Genomic DNA, 12,813 nt, shown 5'->3' with positions numbered 1-12,813 from the left:
TAGTACAGAGTAACCATTAAAATTTTAGGCAAAATTTTCATCTTCACTATAAAATTGGAGAACAAAATAAGAAGGAAAACATCAAAATTTTATTTCATCAATCACAAGTGGCAAATCTTCAAAGCATGTTTTCCAAATGCAGAGGCAACAAAACTCAAATATCATCAGTTACCTCCACTTGGCATTTTCTATGTGAGTAAAATAACTTTAAACAGAACAGTTATTTCAATGAGAATAGTTATAAGAAGTAGAGGATTAAAACTATTAACAAAATTTCTGGGAGAGAGAACTTAAAACAGCTTTCTCCTTTCGGGTATCTTAAATGGCAAAAATTTCCATTTGGGTCAAAAGAGTAAACTTTAGAGAAAGAAATCCTTTGACTGTTTTATACACAGGAGTAATCATAGACATATAAGCACAGGTGCCGCAAATTACCTTTCTTCCTCTTTCTTGGTGGGTCTAGAACTGCTAAGGGCACTTTGAGTTGCATAGGTGCCCATTTCAGTTACCAATTTCTGAACTGGCCCCACAGTTATTTCTTCTTCCGGTTTTAATTCACCAGCTTCTTTTTTAATTTCTGACTCTACAATTGGGATCTAAAAATCAATCAGAAGCATCAATTTAGTAATAATATCAGTAGCAAGCAAGACATATTTAAATATTCAATCATTTCTATAGGTCTCTACAGAACTATTCCCCCAAAGGGAGTTTTGGAACTTGAGACTCTGCTTTTAATTTGCTTTCCTTCCCAGGATAATGTAGTGAGAACAGGGGCTTTGGAGTTGGATACCACTTTTAGTTATACGGTTCTAGGCAAATTAATTAAACTACTTTAAGCCTCAGTTTCTTAATCTGTTAAAAGGAAAGAGGAAAATGTTTAGGACAGTGACTAAGACAAAGTAGATACTCACTAGGCCTTTTTCCTCTTCTCCATCCCTTCCCTCGAAATACTAACCAGTATCAGCACCCATTCTTTCATAAAATGAAGTAAATCTGACTTATTTGTACATAAAAACTTCATCAACTTCCTCTTTTAAACCAAATGGATACTATGTATTTATTTCTCAATACCAGTCTATCTAATTTAAGAACTCTAAGAATCTTCAATCATTATCTATCGGCTCCTTTATTATATAGATAAAAAACCTGATGTCCAGTCAGGTTAAGGAATTTACATCCAAGGTCCCAGAGCTAATTATTCAGAAGCAAGACTGGAATCCAGGTTCCTAACAAGCACTGTTCTTCCTATTCTACCATATGGTTATTTGGATAAGGAAATACTGCCAGTTTTAGTACTTAAGTACATATTCTAAAGTCAGCCCTGTTCTTATAATATATGCATTCTTTTCTCGTAACACAGAGGATTAAGCAGAGTTTTACAGTCTTTTTCTTTTTCTAAAACACAGAACCTTTTGTTCAAATAAAATCTTACCCAGAAGGGTAAATAATACAAATAAAAGAACAGGTGTTATGGCTCAATGCAGGGGAGAGCAACTCCCCTAATTTCCTATTGCCCAAAGGCTCCATTATCTGGGTAATTAAAATTTTCTCAGTGTTCTTTAGTTAAGCACTATTAAATAAAAACACAAAAGCAAATCACCACATAAAAGTCAGATTTACTAAAGTAAAAATCACCATATAAAGTAGCATTTACTGAAAGTAAAACATACCTCCCCAAGGGATCTGCGGACCTCAGTCATTACACTCTGAATGTCTTCCTTGGTACTACAGTATTCTCCCAGGATCCATAATGCTCCTCGGTAAATCCTAAGGCAAGAATACAAGTTCTGAAATACTGATTCTGCCAACAAATCCTGAAGCAGTAATCTTTCTGTGTGAATTTAAGCTTAAGCAAGAAAACAATACTCTGCAGTTTTAAGGGACTATGGATGAAATATTAAGAAAGAATATAACAAAGACATTAAGTTTCTTTGATTCTATCCTGAAATCACAAGGATTAAAGGAAAATAACTGTTCTTCCCCATCATTTTTAGGAACATTCTACAACTGGTAAACCCAGTAGTAAAAATAAAATAACGAAATGTTTCCCAGAAAGGTGTTACCTTCCATTTAGGACTGAATTTAAGTTAAATTTGATTTTATAACATCACTATAAAAAATGTATTATTTTAATATAAAAAATAATTCACTGAAGAGGCAGGATGCCAAACAGAACAATAAAAAAGGAAGGAATGCAGAGAATCATAAAAAAACCAAAAACATAAAGAAAGCAACAATATTCTAGTTAAAAAATGTTAAACTGAATAAAGCCTTCAGTCATCTTTTCCCTAAGATTTTCATTAAATTTATTAAAAAAAAATTCCAGAAACTGAAGCTCTAAGAGATTATGGCAACCAAAAGCTAAACTTTGATATGACTTTTTTTTTTTTTTTTCAGAAAGGAAGCAAATCTTTCTCACTTACATAAACATCAATACATTTTCATATCATAAAACCAATTTTGTAGTGCCTTCTTTTCTATACAGATATAATACAAGTCTATTATAGTCTATCAGATGATTTACATGAAGCAAAACTTGGATGCAAAAGTCCCTTTCTCATTAGCAAAGGCTACCTGAAGGGAAACATATTTAGGTTGTATTTTCAATGCTTCACTTCAGTAAATGCTAAAGGGGGATCATAAATAATAATGGTATTCCCAAAATGGTACCTTTTAAAAATATATTCCTTTGTCACTTTAGGATTTGCAATGTTTTAGAGGAAATGAGAATAGAGAAACCTACCTAAATCACATGTACCAAAAATTTTTTTTTTGCCCATAGATTATGGATTAACTAAGGGTGAGAGTAGGGGATGACATGTTTCTGACATAAGTATTTTGTCTTAATTATCTTGAGACACCTCTCCTTCCTTATGTTTTCTATCAGCTGACTCTTAAAGACAGAAACTGGTAAAATGCTTACTTGGCCTTACATTTAAACAGATTTTAAACCTACTTGACAGATTTGATAGCATGAAAGACTTCAAGCATCTTCTCAACAATAAGCATTCTCAGGTTATCAAAGCGCTGAATGGCTTCACGAACAAACTCCAAGACATCAGCAGCTGCTGCTTCATTACTGTCACTGAGAAATTCCATTAACTAAAAGAAAAAAAAGAATAACAATTACATATTTTTAGAAAGAAAATTATCTAAGGTTTAATAAGTAAATTAAACAAGTTTACAAAGAATTTAATAATACTTCTCAAATACACAACAGAATGTAAGTTGAGAGACAAGCACCATTATGTAAACAAAGTCATGATGGCTTTTCAATTTATGTGTAGCCAAGTTTATTACAAAACACATGATAAAACAGAAGATGGAAATCCACAATTCAAATAAATTAACTGGATACACCTAAGTAGTAACTACACGTAAAATCCTTTTAGAGAAACTTCAGAGCTCAAAGTCAAAATTTCAAATTACAATAACATACTTCATTTATCTGACAATGACAGGAAGCAAAATATTCTGGGTATGTTAATTTTTTCCTCCTTAATTAAATCCTTCAACTTTAAGAGGTAAAACTGTATGAAAGAAACACTTATTTGCCCTCCTGAAGGATCTATATACACAGAATAATTTTACTTTAGGTAACTGTAACAAACATAAATTACAATAATATGTGGAGGTATTTTTCTCACTATTTGTTTATTGTTAGGATAAAGATTTAAGAGAAAGAAGTCAGAGTTCTTATCCTTTTGAGCTTGATAGTGGACATAAAGATCCATTCTGACCATGAGATTTAGTGATTACAGAGAGTTGAGATTTCCAGAGTTTAACTGGTAAGTAACTAGAATTTCTTAATTTTTTATTTTTAGAGAATTTCAAAATTAAGATCACCGGAATTACATACCACAGGAATAACATTGGCAGCCATATCTGGAAATCGGACAGAACAGGAATGCAATGTTCGCACAAGTAGTTGTCTGTATTTGTCAGTATCTTCATGTTCTGACACATTATTTGTTTTAATCACTTCCTTCTTAAGGACAATAACCAGCTATAGAACAAAGTAAAAATAAGTGAGAATGACATCATGTTTGGCTTGACAGCTTACAAAATGCTGTCAGAGTTTTGTTTTACCTCTTCGACATTCCTAGAGGAGACAAGATCCAGTGCTAACTGCAGGGTTTTCTTGCGTACTTCTAAGTCTGGTGTGCTCAATACTCTTAGAATGTCCATAACCAGATCCTGAAAAAGAACAAAAAAATCCAGAATTAACACCAGTATTTCTGGTCACAAAAAGAAAATCTTAACTATAGAATGGAGGGTTCTGTCTATCATGACCTTAATTCTTTGATCAATAATAAAATCACTACTGGTGGAAAACCAGATAATTTGAGTCGCCTGATGTAAGGCAGTATGAAATATATAATATCACATATAATGCATTCAAACTGAAAATGTTTACTCCGACTCTATCAAGCTTTAGCTCAAACTTACAGTTTATAGGAAATACAGAAGTCAGAGGAGCAAGCTAAATGACACAAAAAAAGTAACCAGACACATTCAGAAGGAGACCAGACATTTGGTTTAGTCTCTTGAATAAGTCAGTGTCATGAAAAAATGATACTGCTCAAATTAAAAGACTTAAGGAACCATACATCACAACCATATACATACAACCAGATGTGATGTACAGTCAAGAACTGGAAAAACCAAACTAAAAGGGCGTTTTAGGGACAACTGGGAAGATTGGATAATATTAAGAAATTATTAACAATTTTGTTAAGTGTAATAATGTTATTTTGGCTCTGCAGGAAACTAGTATTTTATTTATTTATTTTTTTATTTTATTTTATTTTTGGCTGTGTTGGGTCTTTGTTGCTGCACGTGGGCTTTCTCTGGTTGTGGTGAGCAGCGGCTACTCTTCAATGCAGTGTGCTGGCTTCTCATTGCAGTGGCTTCTCTTGTTGCAGAGCTCGGGCTCTAGGCATGTGGGCTTTGGTAGATGAGGCCCATGAGCTCTAGAGCACAGGCTCAGTAGTTGCGGCACACGGGCTTACTTACTCAGAGACTTGTGGGATCTTCTCAGCCCAGGCATCAAACCTGTGTTCCCTGCATTGGCAGGCGGATTCTTAACCACTGCGCGACCAGGGAAGCACGCAAGTATTTTTAAATATAGCAAAACAGAATGTCTTACTTCTTTAAAACTTCATATTTTTAAAAATTTCTCTGATAAAAATGTTCTATAAATTTAAGAATGAATTCCTGTACAACCTTCACTTACATTCGTCAGTCGTTAACATCTTGCCACGTTTGCTGTCGTACTCTCTGTACTCCTAAATGTTTTAGTGTATACCCAAGAATAAGAAAAATTTCTTATATAACCACTGTAAAATTCTCAAATTCAGAGAACTTAACATTGTAACAATACTATTAACTAACAGACTCTATATTCACATTTCTCCAATTGTCCCAATAATGTCCTTTATAGCAAAGTTTTTGTTGTTATTCTGATCCAGGATCAGCAATGAATTTAGCTTTATTTTTATTATGGAGCTTTATTTTTATAACACTCATTCTCAGAGATTAAATAGGTATGCTAATAATTTTCTAGAATCTAATCGTTTTTTATTCTCAGTTGGTATAATTATTTTCTAAGAAATGTAAATTATATTAAAATTAAAACAAATATATCTCTACTGCTAAGAACACCAAGTGCAGTACAAATAGAAAAAAGATAACATATTAATTCATGTTAGAACTATTTTTTATAATAAAGACAATACCCCGAAAGGCTATGGTGCTTCAAGAGTTACACCTTAGTTGACCAATTTTTAAACTGTCCAATCTCCAAGCATTTAAGCTAACCAAGGCAGCAAGTCTTGGGAATTATCTCAATTTGAAAAAAGAATTTATTTAGGAGTTCTCTCTTTCAGAAAACATTTACCTGTAGTACTCGTTCATGAGCAGGATGTTCTTTCAATTCTATCAATCGATCCAGAACTATGAGCTTTACATTGTTGTCACTCTCCTTAATAATTAAATCAATGTAACACTGAGCAGCAGCCTATATAAAAAAAGAAATACATTTTAAGAACACATTCACCTATCTTAAACATAGAATATGAAAATAAGAAAAAAAAAAATCTCCAAGAAGCCAAAATACATTCACTACTCCTGCACTAAAAGTTTATGCATTTTTCCCAGAGGAACGTGTCCCCTCTATTTCCTAAGTTCTAACAAATTTCATTATTTTTTCAAGGTTACAAAAAATTAGAAGCCCCACATATTAAAAGGATGAAAAGAGGTTGTTACAGGCAGGAACACTTATTACAAACCAAAAATTAAGGGCTGAACTTAAGGGACAAAGAAGAAAAAAGCAGATACAGAATCCCAAATAGTTTAGCTACTGAGCATCTTTTAGTTAGGTGCAAACTCTAACACACCTGCTTAACAGTATAGAAAAATCAGCAATATAAAGATGGCCATGAGTCATTAAAAGCAAAGGACAAAGAAGGAAACCTGAAAGAGCTCCCAATGACCAAAGCTAGAACAATCTGATCAACAAAATAAATAATAACACTGGATTACAGCCCAGAGAATAAAATATCCATACTGATACAAAGAAAGAAAGAAGGAAAGGAAGAAAAGAAGGAAAGGAGAGAGGGAGAGAGGGAAGAAGGGACAGCTCCTCCTTGCAGAAGAACTCCAAATAATATATGTAGAATGAGGGTAACCGAAAATCACCATTAGAATATCACAGTAGTAACTGTTGTAGAAAAGATTCACTGATTGGTGCTAAAATTAGTTGGTATAAGTCTGAGGAGAAATAAGATATTTGTACAGTTTCAAAGTATCTTCTCAAGATAGTTATTGATTACAAAAGGAAAAAAATCATAACAACAGTGAAGAAATCTGACAGACATCACCTTAACTGAATGATCAAGGTTAACATCACCAGTAATAAGATATACCAGCATCATATACTCCTAGATATGATACAGTGAGAATAGTGCATCACTTCTGCGGTATTTTCTCCCCAAATGCATAACCTTAATCTACTTAGAGAAAACACCACACAAACCAAAATTAAAGGATATTTTACAAACAACTGACATCAAAAGTGTCAATGTCATGAAAAACAAGGAAAGGCTGAGGAACTGTCACAGACTGGGAGATGCTAACACATGATAACTAAGTGTTACATAGGATCCTAGACTGGATCTTGGGACAGAAAATGAACTTTAGGGGGGAAACTGGTGAAATTCAAATAAAGTCTATAGTTAACAATACTGTTCCAATGGTAATTTCTTAGCGTTGACAACTATACAATTGTTATGCAAGACATGAACATTATGGGAAGCTGGGTGAAAAGTAACGGGAAATTTGTCCAATTTTTGCAACTTTTCTGTAAGTCTAAAATTATTTCAAAATAAAAAGTTGAAAAGAATTAAGTATTGGTGGCAAAAGCAGTAAATTCTCCTATTTCTAAAATGTGGCTTTCTAGAACAATTCATTTTATGACTATAGTAGGGGTTCGTCACATAGTCTTGTTAGAGTAAACTAAAAGAATTTCATTATTGAAAATATTCACTGGAACCTTTTTAGGGTTCATCATCTAGGACCCAGCATCCACCTTCCCAGATGTAGTTTTTAATGCAATAAACGTATGGGGGGAGATCTTAAAATACCAGTATCATTCTACAGAAACTAGAAATACTGCTAGTCTCTCTGTCTCTCCTGCTTTCTCTGTATATACATATGAAAGCAGAAAGAAAGAAGGTCAGACTACAAAGAAATCAAATAATTTCCCAAAATTTGTAGTTGTTATTTCTATGCCACGTAATGCCATGTAACCACACAGTAAACGGCAATGTTACTAAATCATAAGCAATAAGACAGCATATCGATCATCTAATTGGCACATACACATAAAAAAAGCCAAAAAAAACTCAGTACCTTGATTGCAGTAGGTGCACTAGAGAGTGTCACTAATGTTCCAGCAGCTTCATATTTTACAGCAGGACTAGATGACTGTAGTAAGTTATAGATGCACCGGATGAAACGAGCCCTTTCTGATGGATTAGCATGACACACCTGGGGAAGAAAACACTTAGGTTTCAACTGACTGCTGGAACACTTGCTTTCAAATACATTTTTTTAAAGAGATGTCAGCTTATGGGATGCCAGTTATTTTAATTTGAAAGCTAAGAATAGTCTTATAAGGACACCTGAAGATGTCGGCCAATGTGGGATGAGATGCTGTTACACAACATTGGTAATTTCAGAAAGAAATAGGTTTTACTTCAAATAATTGTTACAGCTACTCATTCATTTATTCATTCAATAATAATTTATATTTCCACTCATTCACAAAAGATTTTTAGATGGCTTATAATTAAAGATATGCATACTGTACACAAGTGAAATTGAAAGAGAAAATGCAAAGTAACAAATGCAAGGACAACACATTAACCAAGTACACTAATACGAGTACTGTAATAGGTATTAAATATGGTCCCACATTTTTATTCTGGATGTCACATTAAAAAGGGAAACACAATGGATTATATAAATCTCAAGAGCTGATAAAAGAAAAATACCAGTTCTTAAATAAAGCAAGAAAGATAACCTTTCTTTTCCAAACTACTACTTATTATTTGGGACCATATTCAATGTTGGAAAGACAAATAAAATTTTCTACCCCGTTCTAAATGCATCTTACTACCTTTACCTGTGAAGCAAATATTCCTTACTTTTTCTCTTTTGAAGTCAGTATTTATGTTAGATTATCCTAAAATGCATACAGTCAAATCTCCATTATTGCAGCATGACTCAAAACTTCTTCCCTCTTACTATAATCTGGACCCTGCTAGAAAAGGAGTCACTGGATAGCAGAGAATTCCTATTTTTGAGACTCTCAGTGACATCCCCAAATCATACAAATGAATTATATTTATATATTTACATATCTTACATATATTATATGTAGTTTTGACTTCATCTTAAATGCCAATCCCAAATGACTGGGTACTATGTTGAAAGGGGCCTCTTTCCTGAAGAAGCAAAGACGCTATAAATGAGTCAGCAGTGTCTGCTTACGGGTATTCTGCCCATGCCATCCTATTTAATAAAAGTCATTCCTAACATATTTTTGTTGGCCTCCAATGGTATCAAGAGCAAAACTGGATGTCATTTTTTTTCCTTTAAATATTTATTTATTTATTTATTCATTCATTTGGCTGTGCCGGGTCTTAGTTGCAGCATGTGGGATCTAGTTCCTGACCAGGGATAGAACCCAAGCCCTCTGCATTGGGAGCACAGTCTTAACCACCGGACCACCAGGGAAGTCCCCAAATTGGATGTTATTTCATGTTTTATTATCTCAGAACATTAAGATGCAATCAAATGTTGCCAATAAAGTACTTCATTTTAAAGTCCAAATCTCTGATCTAGTTTTAAATAAACTTCCTGTGAGTCAATGGTGAATGGCTTACAATGTCATATTAACATATGTAAAGTCTTTCTATTCTCTTTTACAAACAAGGAACAAAAAAAAATTTAAGATTTTTGTTGGTTTGTTTTTAGATTTCCAAAGTAGTCTGGTGTGTATTCAAGAAAAGATCTTGGCTTTTATTTCAAAGCCTTATTCATAACCCATTCAGTGACTTGGCACTACACAACAATTTCTTTGCAGCTATATTGGGTCAAACCATGAGTTTTTATAGAATTCTTTATGGAGGTTTAGAAAGAATGGAAATATCTGGAAAATATGATAAACCAAAGGGGGTGGGGAAGACTTTAACAGGCCACACTATAAAATATTTCTACTGTTAAAATGTATTATCCTAGCAATTAAGTAGCATCCCAGAGACTATTTAACCTTATCTAGATGTTAATTTTACCCATTATAGATTAGTCTTACCTTATAAATTAGTTCAACAATAACCAACTGAAGAATGTCTCCAAATGTCTGAACTTGATCAATACAAGTACTTAGGTAATCCAAAGCTCGATCCTGAAAAAATAAGAATATATTTATCAAACTTAACCTCATTCAATAAAAGAATTTAATGAACTTTAAAAAACATACACAACTAAATTGAAAACAAATGAGGAAATCAGGGCAAAAAAAATTAACTGAAGGAAAAAAATGAAGGTTAACACATAATATAAAAGTCAAATATACTTTCTAGAAACGGGCCACAAATCTAGGGTCTGAATTTTCTAGCAGCTAAACCAAGGAGAAAAACACTATGTATTACATGATTCAGGGTATCCACACAATCAAAACAAACCAATTGCTTATGAGTACAGTTACTCCTATTTCTAAGACTCAAAAGAAAAATCTCACTGATTCTCATACACTGAACACTGTGATATACAGAACTATGGCCTCAACAATAGCTCTACAGTAAAAGCATCAACAAATTTTATTGAACTATTTCTGATTATGTCCCTTTATGCAGGTAAACAGCATAACACCAAAACACAGGTCAATAAAACCAACTCTACAAAAGGACAAAACACTGTGGCCCAAATAAGCAGCTTTCTTATAATCTTGTTTACAAACCTAGCATCTAGGTTTCAGAGGAATGGATAGATTCCATATTTTTCATGGAATTTTTCCAGTCTTCATGCATGTTTTGATAATAAATACTAGATGGCAAAAATTCCAGGATTAGGTGCCATCAAGGTATGCAGAGTCACTGTTAACCAGCAGAAGAATAAACTTCAATTACCAGCAGAGCTGGTTGTAGAGCTGACATTTACTTATGAAGTTTGAAAAGCCTAATAAAGACATGCACCTGCATTGAAGTCCACCCTCTTTCGAAGCTATGGCTCAGGATAGACCCTATAAAAAGCTACTACTTTTCTCAAGCAATTTTAGGTCTATACAAACACAAAGAAAAAGCCCCAAAGTAGAGTGCTACAGCATACGGCCATAATAACTTCAACTGGAAGAACTCTAAAGTGGCTATTATTAAACGCCTCTCTGGGGACTTCCCTGGTGGTGCAGTGGTTAAGAATCCACCAATACAGGGGACACGGGTTCAATCCCTGGTCCGGGAAGATCCCACATGCTGCGAAGCAATTAAGCCCGTGTGCCACAACTACTGAGCCTGAGCTCTAGAGCCCAGGAGCCACAACTACTGAAGCCCTCATGCCATAACTACCGAAGCCCACACGCCTAAAGCCTGTGCTCTGCAACAAGAGAAGCCACTGCAACGAGAAGCCCGAGCACCGCAAGGAAGAGTAGCCCCTGATAGCGGTAACTAGAAGAAGCCCTTGCACAGCAACAAAGACCCAACGCAATCATAAATAAATAAATATATTTAAAAAAATTTTTTTAAATGCCCCTCTGATGTTTACTTAAAAAAGAAAGGAATATATACATAAGCAATATTCCACAGAAGGAATTTTTTTTAATTCTATTTTTATACAAATTAAGTTCAAAAACCTAAAAAAAATCAAAATATACAAATCACATGTACTATAAACAACATTACTGACTAAAAACTTGATTAGGTCTCTGTAATATCTTTAATTCTCATTTAAATACAGTCATAAAAGTATTTTTTAAAAGTACCTTACCTGATCTGCATGAATTAGCATCATAAATGCATTTCTTTTGCAACTTGCATCCTTCTCATTCACCAGAAAATCATGTATCAGTTCAGGAGCATCAGGTATAAGATGTTCAAAATTTCTTGAAATAAAACAGGTAACATCCATATTTAATAAAAATCTACTTTATTTTAGTAACTCTCTGGACACCACCAAAATTAACCTTTATCAAACCTTATAACTATCAATTTTTTTGCTTTTCGAAAGTTTAAATCAATTAGAAAATTGTGAGTATGAATCAGAAGCTTACATCTTCATCTATTAAGTTATCAAATGTTTTCCAGTTCAATACAGAAAAAGCTGATGTATCCAACATGCTACCTTATCAACTGAATAGCTCTAACAATTCTCTTTCATATACTTTAGGGATATAATATTGATGCTCATAATAACAACCTCAAGGTACAGCAAGATCCTTCATTAAGAATTATTGGGAAAAAAAAAGAATTATTGGAGGAAAAAACAGTCCCTTGAATTTCATTATTTACACACTGTGTTTATTTACTTATTTACTTAATTCCTATTTTGAAAATTTAAAGTGTTTGTAGTATACAAAACAATGAACACCAGCTTAATAAAAACCATCACCTAGCTTTAACAACGATTAATTCATAGTCATTTTTGTTTCCCCTATATCTCTGCCCACTTCCTCTCCTCCGTATTATTCTGAAGCAAATCCCAGACCACTTAACATTTCTTCCATAAATATATCAGCATGCTTCTCTAAAATTAAGGACTTTTTCTTTTTTAAACTAATAATACTATCATTATCTTAAAAACTGTAACAATTCCTTAGTATCATCACACAGACAGTGTTCCAATTTCCAATTGTTTTATAAATGTCATAATTAATGTGTGTATTGTAGTTTCAATTCTGAAATTTGTGTAGTCTGTATGGTAACTTTCAAAGAACTCTACATTATTAACCAGAATACCACTTTTGCTAATAGACCACAAAAACTAATATAACAGTAAAAGAACTGTATGAAATTACTTAACAATTAACTATTAAAGTACAAAGATGTTTATAAAAATTACATTCTAATTCTAAATAGACTGACACCAGTGATTGTAAAAACCAAGCATTCCAGCCTCATCTAACTCATTCTTTTAAAGTCCAAACTTTAAAACTTCTTTTTCAGAATGGCTTTTAAAGTCCAAAATCTTCAGCTTTCTAAGAACAGGAATCAGCTGAGAACAGCAGCCCTTCCTATTAAAAAAAGTTCCTTCCTT

The 12,813-nt window shown here is 33.3% G+C and overlaps 1 protein-coding gene across 1 annotated transcript in view; it reads right to left on the bottom strand.

The window, feature by feature from the left end:
* Positions 1-12,813, bottom strand: part of COPB1 (COPI coat complex subunit beta 1) — a 40,951-nt gene that overhangs the window by 21,733 nt on the left and 6,405 nt on the right. Inside the window, exons 5-13 of the mRNA XM_057748790.1 lie at positions 11,548-11,662; positions 9,878-9,970; positions 7,912-8,049; positions 5,900-6,019; positions 4,090-4,197; positions 3,860-4,006; positions 2,957-3,102; positions 1,671-1,767; positions 436-596 (exon numbers count right to left, since the gene is read on the bottom strand). Of these exons, the coding sequence (XP_057604773.1) occupies positions 436-596; positions 1,671-1,767; positions 2,957-3,102; positions 3,860-4,006; positions 4,090-4,197; positions 5,900-6,019; positions 7,912-8,049; positions 9,878-9,970; positions 11,548-11,662 (1,125 nt within the window). The remainder of the gene's footprint in view (positions 1-435; positions 597-1,670; positions 1,768-2,956; positions 3,103-3,859; positions 4,007-4,089; positions 4,198-5,899; positions 6,020-7,911; positions 8,050-9,877; positions 9,971-11,547; positions 11,663-12,813) is intronic.

Source organism: Hippopotamus amphibius, chromosome 9 (genome assembly GCF_030028045.1).
Source record: "Hippopotamus amphibius kiboko isolate mHipAmp2 chromosome 9, mHipAmp2.hap2, whole genome shotgun sequence".
In the NCBI taxonomy this organism is placed as follows: Eukaryota; Metazoa; Chordata; class Mammalia; order Artiodactyla; family Hippopotamidae; genus Hippopotamus; species Hippopotamus amphibius.
The sequence above is the reverse complement of the archived record's forward strand: the minus strand, read 5'-3'. Positions and strand labels throughout refer to the sequence as shown.